Here is a 23407-nt window from a genome sequence, read left to right on the forward strand (position 1 = left end):
TTAGTGTAGATGGTGTTTATGCTTCTCAGTGTTAATGCAACAAGGTCGAGTGAGTCACAAGGAGACAGAGATAGACACAGACAACAACAACAACAACAACAACAACAACAACAATAAACCCTGATGAAGAACAAAAAAACCACCCACCTCCTCGCTTTCCTCATTCTCTGATCACTGTCTTGTCCTATAAATAACCCAGAGCTTTGTCTGGTGGTGTTAAATGTAGTGTTATTGCTCCAGGCCATCGCACTCATTGTGAGCAAGGATCATTTAAGACAGCACAGGTGTAGGCTGCTGTGTGTGTATGGTGAGTGTGCACATTCAGGACGTATGATTTAAGGGTTTTTCCAGAAAGCGATAATGCCTTCCAGACCAAACTGAAGCTAAAGAAACCAGCATTGCTACACACACACACACACACACACACTTTCACACACACATAAATACACACACCACATGGCTTTGTTTGGGGTTCTCGGTCATTTTAGCGCAGTGGAGTGGACTGCTTGGCAACTAGTGACGGATGAGCACACACATACACACAAGCAGACACATGTACACTGACCACTACAGGAGAGCCATCGGGGTTATGGTGCCCTCAGGTAGGGTTAATGACACGGAGAGCAACTGGTGCAACAGATGGCCCTCACTAAGTCATATGAGCAAGTGCCATGGCTATGACTGTCTATTATTTACTTATTCACGCCATTGCACACATTTACACACATATTCAGGCAGCATGGCCACTCCTGGACCCATTCTTTGTCTTCTGCCTGCCTCTCTTTTTCTGTAGATGGAAATACAAATTGTGGAGCATTTATGTTCCTTCAGTTAGGATCTTTGTATGAATAACAAAATGTTTTGGTGAACCGAGACTATTAGCAGGAAGACTGATAAGACTGAGTCAGTATGGGACCTGCTGGCGTGCTTTATGCATGGTGGGGATCACGGGAAGAAAACGGTTGTATCCCTATTGAACCCTCTAGATCTTCCACCCTCTGAGCATTATAGATGTACCCTGTCATCAAGTTTCCATACCATATAGTTCACACAGCTGACTATACATAGCAGAGTCATTATTTGCCCTGAACAAAGAGACCAATCACTGTTCCTCTGCTGGAATAATGGTTCCCAGCATCACACTCTCTGTGTCAGTTTGATTGTGATAATTTCTTTAATCACAGCATTATTTCTGAAAACACAAAAAAGTTCTTTAACTACATATTGTTATAGGGCCTGCATATGACAGTGGTCCCCAACCCCTGTGGCTTATGATGCCCCCCAAAAAAAGCCTTGTCTGCTTGTAACCCCTTATCATTACATAAACATAACCTGACAGGTTGAGAACCATTGCTCTGTAATACAGGGCAACAATAGTAGGTAATGCAGGATCTCAACCCAGCTGGTACTGTATGGTAATAGTATAAATGTTATAACGCGTTTGCAATTATTGAAATGACCAAGCCTTAAACAGAGAGCAGTAGCAGCTCACCCCTACCCCTAACCCTACCCCTAACCCTGTTATACGTTCTTCTTTGCAACATGGCTTCAGCTGTTTTCAGAAAAAAATATATATTAAAAATTTCAAACTCAGTCCAAAAGTTGAATGTACCTTGAGTCCTTGTTCATGAAATCTTTTCCTTTTACCTTTTTTACATTCGTTCGGCCATCAATGAACAATCAGCAGTGAGCAGATATTTAGCAAATCTGTAATACAACCCTGACCCCTGCTGGGCATAATAGGCATTACAGCTTGCCCCGCCTTGGTTACAGAGGGTCACTGTCAACTTGATCATGAGACAAACAAGTGTGAAATCTTGACATCTAATTCTGTTTTGCATTCTGGAAAATGTGATAAAGTCAGTGTGTATAGATGTTGGGGTATGTGCTATGGCAGCCCATTTCCACCAATGTGATGAAAAAAAATGGTTGTGTAATTTACTTTACTGAGAAACTTTCACAAAATAATGATTATCTCAAAATGATGAGAAGCTTTCTCAAAATGATGACTTAAGTATCTTAGAATTATGATATGGTATCTCAGTATAATAAGAAACAATACTAGCACATCATTTTGAGAGTTTCTCATTATTTTGAGATGCTATTTATCACTATTTAGAAATGCTGAGTTATTATCTGAGATATCAAGCCAAGACTTCAAGATACTGAGTCATTATTTTAAGACACTTACTCATTATTTTGAGATATCAAGTCATTATTTTGAAGTGCTAAGTCTTTAATTTGAGATATCAAGCCACTATTTTGAGATGCTGAGTCATTATTTTGAGACACTTACTCATTATTTTGAAATATCAAGTCATTATTTTGAGAAGCTTTCTCATTACTTTTAAATACTAACTAATTCTTTTGAGATATTAAGTCTTTATTTTGAGAAGGTTTCTCATAATAGGACTTAGATCTTTTCTCATCACTCTGGCAGAAATGGGCTTTCATGTATTTCAAACACACATTTTGCAAATTTATGAGACAGTACTGCAACATTAAACATAAACTACACACTACTTTTGTTGCATAAAAGAGTTCTTTCGGAGCTTGAAAACAGCGTGGAAAATGTGAATAATGAAATCAATGATTAACCATTCACACTTGAAAGAATTCAAATTTAGTAAAAGTTGCAGTGCAGGTGCCACTGAAAACCAGGTCAGCATGTCTGTCATTTCCATCTAAATAAAATCATGTCACATAACACAATATGTGACAAAACATTTCAGGTCATATCATCAGGTCAGCATGTGCTTCATGTCGCCCACCTTACAACTTATATCATATTTCTGGGTACCATTGCCCCAGACTGGGACGTTTTAAGGAAACTGGAATAACTATTAGTCAGAGTCTGAGTCACAGCCTGTCTCAGTACACGCTGTTGGAAACGTTTTTTCCACTCGCAAAGAGGGACACAATAACAGAAAGAGAGAACACTAGATGGGGGCGGCAGTAGCTCAGTCCATAGGGACTTGGGTTGGGAACCGGAGTCCCCGTCCAGACCAAAATATGGAGCGTGGACTGGTGGCTGGAGAGGTGCCAGTTCACCTCCTGGGCACTGCCGAGGTGCCCTTGAGCAAGGCACCGAACTCCCCAACCGCTCACGGCGCCTCACCAAGGGCAGCCCCCTCACTCTGACATCTCCCTCTACTTTGTGCATGTATAGGTCCTGTTTGTGCATGTGTGTGTCTTTCAGACCTGTGTGTTAATGACAAGCAAGAGTGAAAACATTGAATTTCCCCTCAGGGGGAGTAATAAAGTAAATAACCTTAAACCTTAGATTAACCAAAAGTGTACAGAACACAATGGAGATTAATTCTGTCTCCATTATTTATATCAGCAGCAGCGAGAGTCAAACTGGTCCAAACTGAGAGCCTGAAGAAAATTCATTATTATTAATGAATTTAAATATAATACAAAGTATAATAATAATAAAATATAATATAAAGCCTCTACTTCTGCAGCAGTCAGTTTGAATAAACAGATCACTGACACATTAAGAAATAGCTGATTTAAGTTGAGTACAATAGACCAAACACAGATTTCAACCTCAACTGAAGACACAGCCAGGTGTTGAAGTTCAGATAAGAAATTATTAAAGTGGAGCAAATGATCTATTGTGTGTCAGTGTCTTAAAGACCTTTAATTTCAAAAGTGTGAAAGAATATATTCATTTGAACACAAGTTTCACTGACTGATGGAAATGCACTGCTCAGAAAATGTTAACATTTAAATCACACATCAGGTCTTAATGAACAAAGAATTCATGTTGAAAATCTTTACTGATGTACATTGTATAATTTGTTGAGAACAGAATGACATAACAACGGTCAGTGGAAACCAAAATCATCAACCCACTGAGGGCTGGATTCCAAATTACATAAAAAAACTGAAATCACAGGCTAATCCAACTTGTGTCAATCTTACCACTGCAACTCATAACGTGTCTCAGTGGTGTGTATGGTGCCCGCGTCCCTGTATGCACTCCCAACAACGTCTGGGCATGCTCGGTCGGTGGATGGTGTCCTGGGGGATCTTCTCCCAGACCTGGATCAGGGCATCAGTGAGCTCCTGGACAGTCTGTGGCGGTACTTGGTGGCGTCAGATGCAGTAATACATAGTGTCCCAAAGGTGCCAAGTTGGATTTAGGTCAGGGGAACGAGAGAGCCAGTCAATGGCATCAGTGCCTTCGTCATCCAGGAACTGCCTACACACTCTGGCCACGTGAGGCAAGCATTGTCCTGCACCAGGAGGAAACCAGATTCCACTGCACCAGAGTAACGTCTGACAATCAATCAATCAATCAATTTTATTCATAAAGCCCAATATCACAAATCACAATTTGCCTCACAGGGCTTTACAGCATATGACATCCCTCTGTCCTTAGGACCCTTGCAGTGGATAAGGAAAAACTCCCCCCAAAAAAACCTTTAACGGGGAAAAAAAGATAGAAACCTCAGGAAGAGCAGCTGACAATCACTCTAAGGATATCATCCCGGTACCTACAGCAGTCAGGGTACTGTCGGCTATGACATGGAGGTCTTTGTGACCCTTCAAGGATATGCCTGCATGGACAATTGTGTTAAAGCAAATGAGAAAAATGGTAATGCAATTCTGTTTTGGGTCCAATATCTTAAAGTTGTGGAGTTTAAGTTCGCAGCTTACTTGTTTTATGCCAGTGAAGTGTAATGGAATTAATTTCAGCACCATGCACTTGTGACACCACCACAAGGGTGAGAGGAGAGACATGTACAGGAAGGTTAGAAAATAGAACAGCCTACGAATATACTCTCATTGTGTCTTGCAGTGTCTCCCTCTCACCCCTGCTTCGTCTTGTTGCCACCTATTAGTTAACTGTATAAAAATATGGGGATTGACTCGCTAAAGAAGCCAACCCCAAGTGGCCATTCAAGATACTGCAGTTTTTGGCTCTTTGTTGCTGGCCTCATTTTTCAGCCCTGGAGGTTGCTGCTTGCTTTTACACTATTTTTCACGCTCAGTACCACATCACGTAAGATTAGGCAGCTAAATTTGTGTTTACTTTTCTTTATTCGCTGTTTCAAACCACCAATTAATGCATGCCTTCAGGTTTCTCTTTTGAATTTTTTTGTAGCCTTGAAGTTCATCCATGTTAAATTACACCCAGAATCTGCTGCATTTCAAACACAACATCATATACACTGTACTTAAAAACTTGTTATACCCCCTTTCTTCAAGGTTTTGCTCCATCAATGAATACATCTGCACAACTCAGTGTTTCTAAACTGTTTTTTTTTTTTTTTGGTCCACTTTCTTTCACATTTACATTTTATAGTGCCAGAATGTTTGTTATATGCATCATATTCTAATCATTTAATAACCTAATAGGTCTTAATAGCTGTTCTGTTCTTAATACTGGATTGCTATATTGTTGAAATTTATTAATCATTTGCAGAAAAGTTGGTTTGTTTTCTGACCATTTTTTATGAATATGACATGTATCATAAGTTGTAGTCATAAACATGTTATTTCCAGTCTTATCTTGACTAAAATACAGAAAACATTACATCAGACAAATTTATTTCAACATTTATCTTAAGTTTCTTTTTTACAAAGTTGGCAACAGCAATCCAAAAATCCTGGTGTATACAGTGAAAAATAAATGAGAAATACTAATCCATTTTCAGCTTGAATCTTTCTAACACAAGATTTACAGATTCAATTCTATGCAATATCTTGAACTTTCTTAAGTATGTTATTTGTATCGCATTTATCAAAAATCTTCCATGTTCCATTTTTTTGTACCAGATCTGACTAGCAAGATAAAAGCAAGATCACACCTAAATAGAAACACAAATATCTACAAATCCTGTAATCTTACCTGTACCTATACCCTGAAATGTAATTTACTTGCTCTGTGGTAACTATTCAGTGAGATCCTTCCTGCCTCAGTGAGTGTTTATGATACCTGAAACTTCACTGTGCAAGGAGGTGGGAGGGAGAGCAGACACTTTGAGGCCAGGCTGAATTAACCTGGAAGTATGATGTGTAATAGTGTGGGTGTGGAACATTGCTAAACCCTGTCTTTCAGTGGTAGAACACTGCAGTGAAAGTGCAGGGACATTTTAACCTGAGAGCTTCTCTTTATCAGCCAATACTGAGCTTGTCTTTAATTGGTCTAAAACTGTCTGATGCCATGACATTCTGTTACAGCGTAGAAAAGAGTGAAAGGGAATGGAAGATTGAGGAGGAGGAAGTGAGGAGACAAAGTGACCAGTAGAAGGGAGCAGGTCAACATTACTTAGTACGAGACGCACAAATGTCATACAGGTAATCAGAACATCATGACCTGCCGCAGGAAATGAAAACAGAAATACAATTTTTAAGAACTATTTTCACCACTGAAATATGCCTTTGCAGATGAAAATTCTTCCAATCTCCTGCACATTCACAGCACCCACTTCATGCTGAGAAGCTGAGAATGGGAAAGAATCTTTAAGTGGGGATTCACACCCTCACTAAGGTTTGAAATCCCCAAAATGTCATTGTGTTCTAGCCACACTAGCATCATTGTAAAGACACCTGTGGTGCCCAAAAGATATATCATAATTACTTTGGTGATCCTCTCACTCTCCCCTACATTACTCTAAAGTTCATGGTTTTCAGTGAAATGACTCTATTGGATGGATTGCCATAAAATTTGATGCAGACACCCATGTGCCCCTCAGGATGAACTGTAATAACTTTGATAATCTTTCGACTTTCATCTAGTGCCATGGTCAAAATGTCAAATTGTTCAAATTTTGATTTATCATTAAACTCTTGCCAAACACATAGAAACCTTAGCATGATTTTTTATGTATCTACTGCAGATAACAATGTACATGGCTCATTTACGCCAAGGGTAGGGGTGTCCCAATTCCTTTTTGCGTGTAGGGGTAGGGGGCATTACGAGGGGTAGTGGGTATGAAACTAGCCCTTTGGAGTGAGGGTTTTCAGATGCTGACTTGCCAGTGAGGGGTAGACGTTGCCATGGCTACCACCGAGCAAGAGACGGGGAAAAAGTTCATAAATGTACGTATAATTTCGCAAATAAACATGGCACTTTTGTAAAAACGTTTTCGAATAACTGTGTATTTGTGTAGAGAACAGTATAACAGTTTTTTTTATTGCTATTCACGATGTCTAGATTAGTTGACAGAGAGCTAACAAGCTAGCTAACGTAACCGTTGTCAGGTTGCTTGTTAGCTAGCTAGCTAGCTCGCACTATCTGGCTAAGTCATCTTTCCTGTTCTACAAAATTGTCGTATTTTTCACATTACAACAACACACCAGCTATTATAACTATGCTGCCTCGTAATGTTAGCTGGTTAGCTAGCAGAAGTCCCCTGTCAAAAGAAGCATGATGAATACAGCAAACGCAATTGGTAGGATGAACTCAACTGGAGACTCCATTGTAGATGCCAGTTGGAAATGTAGATGGCTCGCAGCTTCCTGTTTAAAATAGTTACGTATGCGTGAACGTAACCAATACCATGACGTAGTGAGCGGTGTCCCAATTCCTAGGGAAAGATTTCTACCCCTACCCTTCGTTGCTTCCTTTCGATGCATTGGGATTGGGCCTTAATCTTGGTTAGAGGGGCTAGACAAAATAAAGGACCTGACTCCGGCTCCCTACTGACACCAGCAGAAGAACGTACTAAAGGAGACCTAAATAGACTCAAACATGATTTATCTATATATTATTCCCCTCACCAAATGAAAATACAGGAGCAAAAAAAAAGTAGGGAAAAAGGTAATCGGAGGAATGTCCCATTTAATAATTATTTCCTTCATCCAACTTAAGGTAATTCCAGTGATGAACAAAGGTCCAATGTCCATTATTCAAAATGACAAAACAGGTACAAGGAAAAAACAATGCATTGCAAAAAAGTAGAAAAATATCCTAAAAAAGGGAATCAAACTCACCAGGGTGGAATTTAAAAAAGAAAAGCAATGCGGTCCTACTTGTTTGTTGGCTCAGTCAGTTTGGTCAAGCAATCACCAAACACAAGAGTCCATTGAAGTTCATTCTCCTTCCAATGCAGGCTGTCCACTCTCCATTACCATTCTGCTTTCCTCTTTGTCCAACAAAATGTAAAAAAAAAAAGAAGAAAAACCTTCCCGAACAATTACCTGCCCCTTTTTTCCTCAACGGCCACGCCCCTTTACCTGTGTGCACCCAATTAAGTATAAAAGACATCTGCACACACAAGATAAATTACTTATTTCCTCTGCTTTTAATATACTCATGACTTTCTTTTAAGAAAATGAATTATGGCTTGTTATGCCCCATCATAAAACAGTGTCAATTATGTAAAAAGAAAATGATTAAAAAAGGCATGCAGTAAATACTACTTAAGTTTTATTTTTCTGATCTTTTTATCTTAAATCTGTGGATACTGCTGGAAGATGTGAATTTCCCTCGGGATGAATAAGGTATCTATCTATCTATCTGTCTGGTCTGGCCGGTCGGTCGGTGCATCTATCTAAATGCATTCATACCCACCAACATCTGTATTCCTGTCCCACTGCTGATGGAGAGACGTGTGTTGCCAGTTAAAGCCATTCTTTTGTTCGCTGCTGATTCTGAGTCAGTGTAGTTTGTATTTCAATGCGTCCAGCACAGAGTTTTCAAGTTAAAATTATTCAGGGCCCGAGAGTACAAAGGAGTATGAGAGCTGGGACAAAGATTTAAGAAGGTGAGGGCAACAAAGCAGGGCATATGTCAAGTGTGTGTCACGTAACTGTAAAAGCACCACAACAGGTTTCATAACATTTTACAAACTGGCTTAAGAGAGGATTTGATGTTCCAGTGCACTGTAAAGATAAGGTGCCATCAGATATTATTGGACTGTGTTGCAGAGACACATCAAATTCAGTCAATGCTGTAATAACACAACTCTACCAGATGGTGGTGGTGTAGATCCATGAATGAGTTTCATCAGCGCTCTTCCTCAGGTAAGAACAACTCATTCCCTGTTGATTGATTCTTTATTGTGAACACTGGAGATTGATACGATACAAATCATTTCAGTTAAGATACAGTATACAGATTACAAGTTCACAATAAATTAACGACTTCTGATTTATACTGAAAATCTATTGAAAAATCTGTATATCAAGATTCTGGGTAACCATTTGATGTAAGCAAATTAAATCTGTATTTAAAGTATTTCATGAGAGAATTTAGAGTATCTTTTAACATATGCAGACAGCAGTATGAAACCATCTTTGAGAAAACATCTTACAGAAAAAAATAAAAATGACTGAAATGCCATAGTTGAACAAATAACTAACAACAATGGCCACAGTGCTACCAAACAACAGGTACTAGAAAACCTCAGGCTGGAAAAACAAGTCAAAATAGGTTCAGTTAAACCTTCTAGGTTTCAGTTTTCTAGGAGAATAACTGATCTATATTTCATGACCTTAACTGAAAAGTACAAGACTGGCACTTATCTGATGTTGTAATGTTTATCTTATCTTGTTTGGGAATTTTTATGCATTGAATAATGAAGATGTCTGGTGTAGCAGTTTAAACATTTATACAATATTCTCTTAACTTTAAAATTTACTGTGTACGTACAAAAAATAGAGAATAATAGATCCTCTGTCCTCTATATAACCTCTATCTTTACCCAGTAATATTCAACTTGGACATGAAATAAATATCTTAAGATATAAGACTTAATAGCTTTTATCTAGAGCTTTCAACCACATATAGTCTTAATCTGAGGATGGAGTAGATCTGTTGATGTTTATGTTAAGTTTTTGTTAAAGCTGATGGAGTTGATACAGTATTCATTAGTAGATTGATTCTATGTACTGGAGTGAAGAAAGTTAGATGTGTTGGAAAGCTCCAAAAGAAGCTAGCACTGTAAGTGGACCCCCCCCCCCCCCCCCCCCAACCTCTGTTGTTTCCAACTTCACACTCAATGTTTACCTTTTTTAAAATCCCAGTAAAGAGAATCCTCTCCTAACTTTGCCAGAAAAAAAAATTAATAAGGTGTCCAAGCTTAGGAGTGATTTAGGAAAGCTCTAAGAGGAACTTTGAGCACGGAGGGGACAGAAACTTTTACCCTAATGAGGAGGTGTGGTTGACCCCATTGCTAGGTATGATGCATTCTTTGCAGATGTGATTGGTTGTCACAGACACGCCCTTTTGTGAGCCTGCAAGGTGTGGACACCCAGTGGAAATGAAATTAACTGCTGACTGTGAAAGTGTGGAAGGTTGGGACAGACCCAAGTAATCACTGCTGCACTGTTACATTTTTCCAGTTTTCCAAATATCTTAGTGTTGTGATCATTTAATTTCTGGTGTTATAGCGTTAGGTGGCAGATGTGTGTGTATCCCTAAGGGATCAGCCACACATATTATCCCTGCATTATCTAATCTGTAGCATTTCATTTTACTCACTGTTTTTCAGCTTTTGGAGACTATTTCCTTGACCTCTTTTAGTTTCCACCATTTCCTCCTCGGCTTAGCAAACTCTTAAGTCCTCCTCTCTGCTCCTAACAACTTTTTACCATAGGAGCTCTTTTAAAGTCTAAGATGCTCTGTGAATAACTTCTACCTTTACAAGGACCTAATCTTAACTGTAAGGGCAATTCTAAGAAAATGTCAGAATTCTAAAAATGTTCTTAGAATTTCATCACTAGGAGCAACTCTTTGTACTAGGAGGCTTTGCAAATGCCAGATATTACAAGAACCCTGCTGCTTTGTCTCATAAAACAAAGTTTGTCCCTGTCTCTGACATTTTTCTTTTCCTTGAGTAAAAAGCATTCTTCTATGGAGGAATGACAACCTCCTCTTGTTTTGTGCAATAAAGAATTATAACTGTTTTTCCCAAATCTGTAAAAAGCAGAGTAGAGTCCGTTTCTTTGCTGATGATATTGTTTTTTACATTGAATATGGTCTAGTTATTACCAGAAGATTTCTTTGTGTTAAAATGCATCATATAACACCTTTAAACTGAACAATCTGTGTATAAAAGATAAAGACCTTAAACTAAATGCCACGGACACATCAGTATAATGATAGTCATGATCACAAGTATTAAAAACAGTTATTGAATGATATCCTGTACATAAACAGCACACAGTGCCATTTGGCAGCTTACATTAGGTGCAATAGTGTATCTGTACAAATGTGTTTCAGATCTACTCATTGATTTAATATTTAACATATTTGTGTCTATGTTTCAACAAGACAGGCATTTACAAACTACAAAGCTTCAAGGGCACAAAATTAAAATTACATTTAAAATATGTACATCACATTTATGGAAAAAAAAATGGATTGAACGGGCTGTAGAGTTAGTTACAAACATAGCTGTATGTGTGTGTGTCTGTGTGTGTGTACATGCATGTGTATGTGCAAGCATGTAGATAGGAGTTATATTACATTCACAGTTGCAGAAGATAGGTGGGTTGGGAGAGAGAGCATGTTGGCCATATCACCACTGACAGAAATGTTACAAACACTGAGAATTTCATGATAATTCCCAGGCACAGCAGATTAATTACTACTCTAACAGAATGTACCTGTTCTCTCGCTCTCTCTCTCTCGCACACACACATACACGTGTATACACACACATAGGATTGGGTCTATGAGCGGCAGCAGCCTGCGGTCCTCATTTCTTTGTTGACGTACTCCTGCAGTTGAAACTTTGGCTCATCTTGCTCTTTCATGGTCCTGTGCTTCAGTTCTCTAAGAAAAAAGACAAGATAAACATGAGGCTATGCTAACTCTGCTACCAGTAGGTGGCGACTGAGCAGAGCAGTATACTGACCTGCAGTATTACAGAGTAGTACAATGGCATGTTCACTATTGTTACAATGTGTCATGGCCGTGGCTTTAAAATACTTCAAGTAATGTATCAGTGCATGTTTCAGACAAAGACTGAGCCCATTCATCTACACTGAGGGCATGTTAAGCAGAATATCTTTTCAAATCAGGGTTTAGCTCAATAATGTGAAATTCCATGCAGCCAGTTTTCCCTAAATTTCCATAACCTTTGAAAACTGATTTGAAGCTCTTTGGAAAATGGTTAAGACAGTTACTGTATCAATGTGTAAACATTCAGCTGCAGATAGCGAGATGGAACTCAAAACTGTAAATTTTTAATTGTATAGGTGTTGCTGTCCTGCCATTGGCTTCAAAGAAGTGACTCAATAATTGTTTGACAAGTTGCTAAGTGTTTCATGACATATGAAAAAAGTTCCAGATATGAAATACAGCTCTACCCTGGATGTTTGCCTTAAGGGGCTGTGCACATGCTGTGTTTTTTTGCGCCTAAAATTCATTGTCTTTAATGTAGACGCATGTCAGGCATGGTCAAACGTCAGAGTGAGACAGACATAGCGCATATGTGTTCGCAAGCAACTACTTTTCACTGTGCCATGGCTGCAGCCTGAGAAACTCAGTTCAAATTTTGGAACGCAACAGTGCACACCACATGTCATGTGACGAGGATCAACAAATCACAGTCGACAGACATTTTCATCTGTAAATATTGGTCGCTGATAAATATGGAGAAGTTGATTATTTTATTGCAGGGCAGCCAGAGCTTTACATCTGTCCCACAAATACTAGGCCTATACAGAAACAGTGCCTGGAAGAGTAGCACCCAGCGTCTGACCTTGCGTTTTCCAGGCAGTTAAAGAAACGGCATGTGTACAGCCCCTGTAATAGTGGTGCAGAAATGAGTTTGCATTTTTGAACTTCTGGTTCCCTCATCTCAAAGTCAATGGTTTTTTGAATGGGTTTTTGGTTAGAGGCCTGCAATAAGGTCTGTGGTTAACACAAGCTTAAGAGACTCTCACATTTTATTTCACAACCCAAAATACGTCAGTAAATACTGTCTTAAAAAGGGGGGTTGCTAGCAGAAGACAATAAGACTCCAGAACGTCATCCCACTTAACACAGCTTCACAGCCTTGTTGCAGTGGTGATACTGGGATCATGCAAATGTGGTGTAGTTCATTTATGGCCTAAGGTTAGTGTTTTACTCCAGGCAGTTGGATACAGGCTTCAGAAATCTGCCACAAAGTTAATTTTCCACAATAATTCAAAATCCAGTGGAGAGATCCCATTGAGTTTTTGTCAAGGGAACCAGGGCAATGTTAACTTCTGGGCTGGTATACATACAATGGTCATCCCTGCACCATTCAATGTGAGTCATACAACCCCATAGACTGGCCACTAGGCCCAAAATTCAAAGTTGCCAAAGGTACAAAAATCTAAATTTGGTGAAAGTTGTATAAAATTATACAAAATATGTCCAGTGAATTCTATTCAATTAAATGGTGCAGCCACAAAAACAAACAAACAAAAAAAACCAACTAACTAACTAAATGTGAAATTCGAAATATACATACATCAGAACATTTATGATACAGCCAGACATATAGATATTTTCTTTCCACTTAAAAGTTATAGTTTGGCATTTTAGGAGATAAAGTGGTTGACCTTCTTGTCCAAAGATCAGCTAAGATAAGATGACAGGATCAAACCACTTTCATATCTGTCTATTAAATAAGAAGCCACAGCCAGGAGGCCTCATAGAACTTTTCATTTTAAGTGACGTAAGGAGAAAGAAAGGGTGTCATACTGTATTTATCACAATTTCTATGTGACTCATGTTTTTACCTGTTTTTTAGTTGCTCTTACTTCGAGCAGTTGCATGTTTTATGCAAATTAAGCACTCTCAAAGTGAAATGAACCAAAACATGACAGGGTGTAAGTGTGACAGAGTGTAAGAGTGACAGATGAGAGGTGATGGAAAAGTTTGGAATAAGCAAAAAAAACAGAAAGGGAACAGAGAAAGAGAAAAGTAAAAACTGAAAAGGTGTTAACATGAACTGGAAGACAGCAACAAAAAAGGAGCTGGTCTCAGATTCTGTATCTGCATGGTGGTGTGTGCCAGACTGTCATGCTATTCCTGGCAACACCCCACAATGCCAGCCTGTTACCATAACGAGGCTATAAATGTAAAACTACTCCCACACAAACTGTCCGACACTACACATTTAAATGAGACACAGTGAAAATAGCATCATCATTATTAAGAAACAAAAGACAGGCAGAGCTATTTTGTGTTGCTGTCAAGACAAACTTTCTGTTGAGATACTGATGTCATATTAACAGCTGAATTTCTAATGCGTGTCCTTGTCTAATTGAACATTTAAGTCTGACATTTTCCATTATCATACCATGACCGTAGGGAACAAATGCTAATGTACGTCAAAAAATAAATCTTAATAACCCTCCTCTCCCCTATAATTATCACACTGCTCTTGTTTTTTAAAGATAAGAACATCGGCTATGTTGCTCTCAGCTTTTAAACTTCATCATACTCTATGTGGTAGGTGTTGCAAAAGTCCTCCATGTGCGCCTGCCCTACATTAGCAATGCAGCGCTATTGAATCTGAATATAAAAGACTTCAAATGGTTTTACACAGAAATGTAATGCCTGCTCAGAAGTCACAAGGCTAGAGCAACACTACAGCAGTAGTTCAGCTGATCAGACCTCTACAATGGTCCCCCTGTGCACCTAATAAAGCCATTGTTCTGTACTCTTAGCACTGATAGCTCAGCTGGGTATTTTCTACCAGATACATGCTGTAAGACGAGAGGTATTCCGTCCTCACCAAGAGCAGTTGTAAAGATTAAAAAAAGTTGTACTGCTGCACATCCAATGTGTTGCCTTCTGGTTGTTGTGCTTTCATCCTTATTATTAAAAAGTACTTTTCCCCACAGCAGCAGTTCATTTCATTATGATTATTCCTCAGACTGTTTGAGTTACTCTCCTGCTTCAGAAAAAAAGAAGTTCCAAAAAATGTAACACATTGAGTCATGTTTATTTTGTTGTAATATAATACATTACTTCTGAGTTTCGCTTCTAATTCTTAAATGAGACAAGATATCTTTTGCTCAGCAATGACCACAGGTGGCAAATATTCCTCCCAAATCCTCATTTATTTTTGCTATGCCTGTAAAGTTTTCCATTCTAACACTGTCAGTGATAATAGGTCTTTGATTTAAACAAAAGCAGGATTTTTATTTCCAATACATGATTGGATTTGTCTGCTAAAATGACGACAGTTGGATTTTATCGGCTGTAGCTAGCTACTGTGAGATAATGCTTACGCTAACAGCACAGTCAGGAAACAATCTCCTGTCTGGTGAGACAGTGGGGGACTAAAGCTGTCTGAGGGGCAGGGGCGCAAAAAAATAAAAAGAGCAACAGCTGCATGCAGTGGGGCACCTTTGTGCAGAAAGGTTTCTACAGGTAATCCTGAATGAAAGGTCACACTTGAGAGCACTTCATCATGCTTTCTCCACTGGAAGGGGACTCTAGAGGGCACTTTATCATGTTTTCTCCACTGCAAGGACACCAAATAGGGCACTTCATCATGATTTTGCTATTGAAAGGGTACCCTAGAGAGCAAGGTATCACAATTTTGCTACTGTAAGGGCACCCTAGAGGGCAATGTATCACATTTTCTCCAATGGAGCATCCTAGAAGGCACTTCAATATGCTGTCTCTGCTGGAAAGGCAACCTGTAGGGTATTGTGTCACACTTTCTTCATTCGAAGGGCACCCTAAAGGGCACTTCATCATGCTTTCTCTACTAAAAGAGCATCCCAGAGGGTACTTTGGCACACTTTCTCTACTGTCAAGGGACCCTAAAGGACACTTCATTGTGCTTTCTCCACTAGAAGGGCTCCCTATAGGACACTTCATCAAGCTTTTTCATTGGAAGGGCACCCTAAAGGGCACTTCATCACGCTTTCCCCACTAGAAGGGCACTCTAAAGGGCACTTCATCACACTTTCCCCACTAGAAGGACATCGTAGAGGGCATTTCATCACGATTTGGCTACGGAAAGGCCACCCTAGAAAGAACTTTATCATGCTTTCTCCACTGCAAGGGCATTGTAGACAGCACCTCATCACAATTTCGCTATGGAAAGTGCACCCTAGAGGGCAATGTATGAAATTTTCTCCAGTGGCAGGGCACCATTCAAGGCACTTCATCACAATTTCTCCAATAGAGGGGCATCCTAGGGGGCACTTCATCACAATTTCACTACTGAAAGGGCACCCTAGCTTCTCTAACTCTGCCAGGACGCCGACGTCCTCGCTCCCCTCCTCCTCTGTTAAATGGTATCTCCCAGGCACACTACATCATCAAACCATGTGATGTTTGGTATTGCCGGATTCAGGAAGCTCTCGACTTTTCAAAAATAACATCGTTTTTCTTTTATTTACTATGTATTTCGCACCAGAGCAGCCTAAACACACATAGTCCAAAATCACGATGAGTGGTGACAAGTCATGTCATGCCATTTTTTGCGATGGGTAAAGTTAAAGGATTACACGCGACCTTATGTGGAGCCGTTCGCAGAGACTTAGCTGGTTTATAAAAGGTAAGAGTCTCACTCCTACCACTATTTTTGGCTGAGATATACCGTCTAGAAAGTGGGATCATAACTTTCACATTTAATGTGGCTTTATTCTGGTGATGTTTTATGGTGTTCCTGTGTCAAAAACAAGATCAGCTATCATAACCACACCTGATTTCAATCATTACAATGTTAGAAGCTGGCTGAATGTTGTTTGATCACTGACAGTACTGTTTTGAAGCAGAGTGATCGTCTTTTGGAGCTCCGGTGCATCTTTTCATGGAAAAAACACTGTAGAATGGTCATACTTTGAGTAATCTTCTTCAAATTTAAAATAAATGTTCATTGATAGTGTGCCTACAGCGCCACAGTGCCATTTACCTGCTCAGATGAAGCCACAGACAGTTATTCATCCTGAAAAACATTTTTTATTTTAATTTAGGCAAAATCCTCAACTTTTTACTCACTTCACAGGCCCATTACTCTGTCTCTGTATCACCTGGAGTGTTTCTGACACTTTCACAAGAAACTTCAGGGAGTTTTCTTTCTGGCAAGACCTCATGCATGCATGTAGTCAGAGCGGTTCACAAGCTACAGTCATTTTAATTTGGGTATGTCATTTTAGGTGTTTTTTTGCTACAAAATGGGGGTGGAGTGCAAGAGGCTAGAAAGAACTTTATCATGCTCTCTCCACTGGAAGGGGACCCTAAAGGGCACCTCGTCATGCTTTCCCCACTAGAAGGGCACCCTAGAGGGCACTTCATCATGCTTTCTCCACTGGAAGGGCACCCCAAAAGGCACCTCATCATGCTTTCCCCACAAGAAGAACATCGTAGAGGGCACTTCATCATGAGTTCGTTACTGAAAGGGCACCCTAGAAAGAACTTTATCATGCTGTCTCCACTGGCAGGGCATTGTAGACAGCACCTTATCACAATTTCAATTGTCAAATTTTCTCCAATAGAGGGGCACCCTTTAAGGCACTTCATCACACTTTCTCCACTAGAGGGGCATCCTAGGGGCACATCATCACAATTTCACTATTTAAAGGGCACCCTTGAGGGCGATGTAACACATTTTCTCCAATGGAAGGTCACCCTAGAGGGCCCTTTATCATGTTTTCTCAATTTAGGGGAACCTAGAGGACACTTTGTCACATTTTCTTTACTGGAAGGGCACCCAAGAGGGCACTTAATGTGAAGTGAGGTGAGGTATGGTGTGATTACTTCATGTTTTACTTACGTGATAAAACCATTGAAATGTTTATCTGTGGTGCGCTAAAAGTAGCAAAAGTATAGAATTGTCATACTGACTAAGAAATGTTACATATCAATTTCTAAAGTTTGCAAATATTGGTCTACATTAGCCACAATAAGCTACTGGTTGAGCAAAATCAGGTAAGACTACAGGGGTGTACTGAACACAGAAAGAGCGTGCTTTAATGCTCAAATGTTTGTAAGAGGAGAATTGTATAACTGCTTCTGTAAAAAGTAGCATATTCTATAACACAATGCTTTTTGTCCGTGGATCATGTAACACCAGAGCTAGTGACGTACAGGGGACAGTACTGTTCCAGTTCTCATCACATAGATGTTAGATATTTAGAAACTTTGTGTGCTTCACTATTGTGTGTTTCTTCATACTGTGGTGTGGTGTTGTGTGTTTGTGACTCACTTGGCCACAGCAGTGAAGGCCAGCTCCACATTCAGTCCAGATTTAGCACTTGTCTCCATGAAGGGCACTCCAAACTCCTGCACAGAGAAACATTTGTTATTAGGTGTGAGTGTTTGTGATTTGGACTTGGTACTCCCGTATGTCTTGTCTCTGACAAAAAAAATAGGTTCAAGATTCATTTTCGGTTGAGGAGTGGAGGATTAAAGTACCAGGAGAGAGATGAGAGGGTTGCTAATCAATACTAATAATTCAACACTAATTTTTAAGGTGCTGAGATCTCTGGCTTTCAAATATTAATTTTCTCCCCTCTTTGTTGTAGCCTGTATGAAAGAAAATGAACACAGTGTGTAGTCGATGAAAGGTGCTCCCAGGTATCGTAATCTCATTCTGTGTATGTGTGTACATGTCAATATTCTCACCATGAGTGTCTCTACCTTGACAGCTGCAGTGCTCCCTACCACTTCTGCTCGTATTTACTCTAACACGCCTCTCAGAGCTTATCTGAGCGAAACGGCCTGGAAAATTAAGTTAGCAAGCCCCCGTCATTTATTCCAAACAATAACAACATTATGTGCCTCCATGAATACGTAATTACACACACTAATCAAGACACAGCAGCTACATGGGGGGGAGAGTTTTGGGGTCCACGTGGCTGTGTGGGCAGAGCACAGCTTGTCTTTTATCCTTGTTACATGTGTCAAATTGAATGCGTGTGTGTCATGAAGCTCACCTTTGCCAGTTTCTCTCCCTCCTCTCGCTTCACCATCCTGTCATGTGTGGAGTCAACCTGGAGCACATTGGACACACAATATTAAATTAGAAACTGTCGCTCACATTAAGCCCTGGCTGTCACAGTGTCTGAAGAGCGGTTAATGAGGGAATTCACAGCGGTTTGTTGTCCATGTTTGACAAACGCAGGGCCACATTAGGCTACTTTTCCTGTCTTTGGCATTCATTTCAATGCATAATTATTTTCCATTGTTACCAGTTATTTCTGTTTCCCAGCTGCTTTAACATTGTTTGTAATTTTTGGTCTGGTTTCATCACCACCACTTCTCTGGAAAAAAATACAAGCATGGATATGTCTTGTAATGTCACAGAAAAAAGATGTTAATTAAAAGCTTTTCACGTTTACTTAAAGCAGTGGAGCTCCATAACAAGCTAAACACAACACCTGCCATTTTATTGCCTAGAATGTTGCTATGGCTAACTAGCAAAAAGTTGCCTATTACCCCTTTCACCAGACATGGAGCAAGAAGAAATTAATCTGTAGTCTTGTTACTTGCTACCTGAAGAATATAAGGTAGCCATAGTCAATATTCTGTCCCTGTTTTGGTCTCCACCAACCAGCTGGCTACTAACTTTGCCTATCTTCTGTTTGATGTTGGGCAGGTAGTGTAACGTCAGTTAACAGAATCTTTCATTAAAAAAAAACAAAACAGCTGTGTCTGGAAACAATTTAGAGAGCAGGGTCTGTAAGCCATAAACCAAATTAACTAAAAGGGGCTACAATTTTTTAAAGTTGATATAGCTGACATGTTAGCAAACATTGCCTATTTCCACATCCAGTAGCGTCAGAGCAACAGCATTCATTTTTAGCCCTTTAGTTTTGTTTTGGTTCTGTTTTTTTCTCGGATCACTTGCTGTATTGCAGTGAACAAATCCCCTGCACCCCCAAAGGCTGTTTCCATATAGACCACCATAAAAAAAGATGACTGTAAAACTGTAACAGGACATGCTGAACTGCAAATAAGGTCAATTATGATTTTTTTATATCATATTTTTTGATGGAGGTTTTATATTGGTAAAACCTTTCTTCTACCAAGAGAAGCATTTTAAAAATCTGTGATGTCTTCATAATGAGTGCGTTTACATGGACAGTTTAATTCCCTTTCCATTCCTATTAAAAGTGATCTTGTAAACACCTAATTCGGAATGAAAATGGCCAATGTGATTGAAAATTCAATCCGATGTAAGGGGCTGGAATATTCCGTTTCTAATTCCGAATGAAAGAATTTCTCGCGCTTGTATACACTCATTCCTCTTTAAGTTCATTCCGGTCTTTCTGTGCATGCTTGTTTCCTTGCCCTTCTGGCACGATGACGTATATAGCGCGCATAGCAACAGGCTGAGATAGAGCAGTCGGACTCATTGCACTAACCGGTTTCCATTCGCCAAAGCACGGTCATCTATCTCCCTTCTTCGACCTTCTACCTCTCTTCTCCTCCTCAACAGACGAAGCATTAGCAGAACAAGGTTGTTGTCGTACTGCTGCTTCAAGAATATAAGCAAAACAAGCCCGAAAAAGGCACTAAGAACGGCGTCGTCAAGCATCTTGTTACCTGGAACGAGGACTACAGTGTTTTTTTTCCAGTAAACATAAACACATAACATCCACCCCGCCCCATATCCAATCAGAAACCTTGCCTGCCCCAAACCTTGCGCAGACCCAAATAAAGGCAATTAAACTGATCTTCTGTGTAAACCCTCATTCAGAATGAATATTTACCTGGAAAAACTTCTGAATGATTTCATTCAGATTTATTTAATTCCGAATGAGAAGCCATCATGTAACCGCATGATGTAAAGTCAATGAGAGGGTACTTGTGGGTGGGGCCACAATGGGCTGCATAACCCAGTGGTAAACGTGGAAGCTAGCAACTTCTTTGGTGTATGCACTAGGGCTGGACGATATAGATCAAAAAATCATATCTCTGTATTTTCAGGCAGAATGGTGATACATGACATATATATCAATATTTTCTACTAAATCAAAGCATTACTGTAAGTTTTGGCCATTTTTCTAGCCGTCTTAAAGGGACATTCCACCCCAAAATCAAAAATACATATTTTTCCTCTCATTCTTAGTGCTATTTATGAATGTAGATTGTTTTGGTGTGAGTTGCAGAGTGCAGAGAGTGCAGAGATATCGGCAGTTTAAGAGCAGTAAGAGCCTTTTGTCTGCAGCTCTACATCAGCATCTCACTGTGGCTGTTTCTGCTTTTACTCTTCCTCCCTGTTGTTTTAGTAGATTTGTCTTTGTTTAAGAGAAACTGCTACTAAAGATCTGCTTATTCAGTGATAGACATTATTTCATTTCCTATAGATTCTTCACAGTAAAAGTCCCCGGTTATTTTGTTATGTAAAAACTTTTATTGTGAAGCAGCAAAATGAGGAAATCTTGAATTTTCGAGCAGCAACTTCACGCAACTTGTTATACTGCTGATGGTGAACATGACACAGTAAAAAAAAAAAAAACTTCTGTTAGAAGCTACAATAGTACTGAGAGCTGAACACACAAAGACTTTTAAAAACGCCTTTCTCTCTGGTCTCCTGCAGACAGAGGTGGGGAGAGTCTCGCATCACACACAGCTTATTCAAGAGGGAGAAGTTGGGTTGTCAGGTGTTGGCTGTGGTTGGAACCGAGGTCGATGAGCACAAGAAGAGTAAACCAAAACAGTGCAGTTGAAAATTGAAAACTTAAAGTTGCTAAACTCCAAAGACCTGAGTGGAACTGGGTGATAATTCTCTGTGGGTGGGCTTTGCTCCATCACACAGTCATGTGGTACATTGTTACCATGAAATGTCATAGATTAGTTAAGCTTTGATATTTTGATCTAATTGTTACCTTTCTAACAAGATGTTAAGATGACTATTAAACTATACCAAGACATGTGGGACATTTCAAAATCCAGTCTGCAATACACATAAAGTACATCCTTCCCCTGCTTCCAGACATCCGGAAATCCGTCCTTACACTCCAACTCCCTCTATGATCCCTCCCTCCCTCTATGAGTCCATCTGTCCATCCATCTCCCAGTGTTGGCAACAAGGTCTCACCTTGTTGCCCAGCAGCATGACGACCACGTCCTGCTGGGCGTACTCATGGATCTCTGTCAGCCATGCCTGGAGATGGAAAAAGAGCACAGAGTGGTGAGGAAATCCAAAACGGGAAAGGAAAGAAGGGAAAGGGGAGAGTACAGAGGAGATCGGCCTGATACATGGGAGGGATAGGAGATAGATAGTGGTGACAGAGGAGATGGATGGATCCACAGCGAATGAGAGAGGGAGAAAGACAAAAGATTCATTTATTGTTCACTGGCTGCAGTCCATCTTGTCCTCCCCACCTCCCTCTAGATTCACACTTCTTCCCTCCTCCTGCATCTATATCCATCCATCTTCTTCCAATTACAGGCCAGTAGTTTCTCGGCTCTCTGTTACCTGCCTTGCTTAAGAAGCACTTAATGTCTCTGGGGGTCTTTGATACTCTGATACTCTCCTCGTATGCACTTTCCTCAGAGATCTCGCCTTACAGCGTAGGGTTACTACAGCACTCGTGCAGCACATGGAAATAGAAGAGTGTTTACATCCCACTTTCAGACAACTTTTATGCAAACTTTTGAAATGCCCAGTGACAAGTAATGTCACTGGGCAGCAAAGAAACCTTCTTACACAAGATGATGAATGTAGCCGAGGGGAAAAAAACAATACATAAATAAACAAACAGAGCAAGAGAGGGTTTGCAGTCCTTCCAGACTGGATTAGTGTTGGACAAGTCAGTCTTTACTGTCAGCTAATATTTTATTCAATTTCATCCATAGAAAACAAAAACAAATAAATGCACTTGGCAATATTCCAGTACACTGACTAAAGTTAATACAGTCACGACGGGCTCTGTGTGTATGTGGGAACAAGATGTAGATGTGACATTTTTGGACGGCTGTGATGGACAGATATTGTGCATAAACAATACTTACTGCACAATGAGCAATCAATCTGATACTATTGGTTGATATAAGCTTATTACAGATTTAACAAATATTGTTGAAGCTGTCAATTCTTCAACTTTTTGAACTGCTGTTCTTGGCCCCCTTGCCACACTATGTCCCACTGTTTATGCTTACAACCCTGCCCACACTACTTCCTGTCTGGCCTGCTCTTTGCAGCATCACACAAGTAAGTTTCATTTGGCCAAATGTGGTCTGACTGCATCTTCAGGCTGGGGTTCGGACCAATTTTTGCTTTGCAGCAGCTGGGCCAACGCAGAGAGCTCCAACAAAACAATGCATAAAAGATGAACATTGCTGGACTTTTGCTGCCACGTTGCTACGAGCTGGCAGGGGCGATTACTTCGTAACATGAACGCTGTATTCTCACCTTGTGATCATCAGGACAAAAGATAAAATAGGTGTCACAGTAATAACTTTCCACCATTGTACAGTGTAAAATCACAAAGTTAATTTTGATGACTGCTCTGAGGGCCCTATCTTACGCCCAGTGCTAGGCCACACAGCACA

General features: G+C 39.9%; 1 protein-coding gene across 1 annotated transcript in view; it reads right to left on the reverse strand.

The window, feature by feature from the left end:
* Positions 1 to 11328: 11328 nt before the first annotated feature.
* The window catches only part of rab26 (RAB26, member RAS oncogene family), a 139446-nt gene continuing 127367 nt past the window's right edge, over positions 11329 to 23407 (reverse strand). Inside the window, exons 6-9 of the mRNA XM_033612291.2 lie at positions 21951 to 22016; positions 18841 to 18897; positions 18111 to 18187; positions 11329 to 11737 (exon numbers count right to left, since the gene is read on the reverse strand). Of these exons, the coding sequence (XP_033468182.2) occupies positions 11635 to 11737; positions 18111 to 18187; positions 18841 to 18897; positions 21951 to 22016 (303 nt within the window). The 3' untranslated portion in view covers positions 11329 to 11634. The remainder of the gene's footprint in view (positions 11738 to 18110; positions 18188 to 18840; positions 18898 to 21950; positions 22017 to 23407) is intronic.

The sequence above is a fragment of the Epinephelus lanceolatus genome, chromosome 21 (genome assembly GCF_041903045.1).
Source record: "Epinephelus lanceolatus isolate andai-2023 chromosome 21, ASM4190304v1, whole genome shotgun sequence".
Taxonomy (NCBI): Eukaryota; Metazoa; Chordata; class Actinopteri; order Perciformes; family Serranidae; genus Epinephelus; species Epinephelus lanceolatus.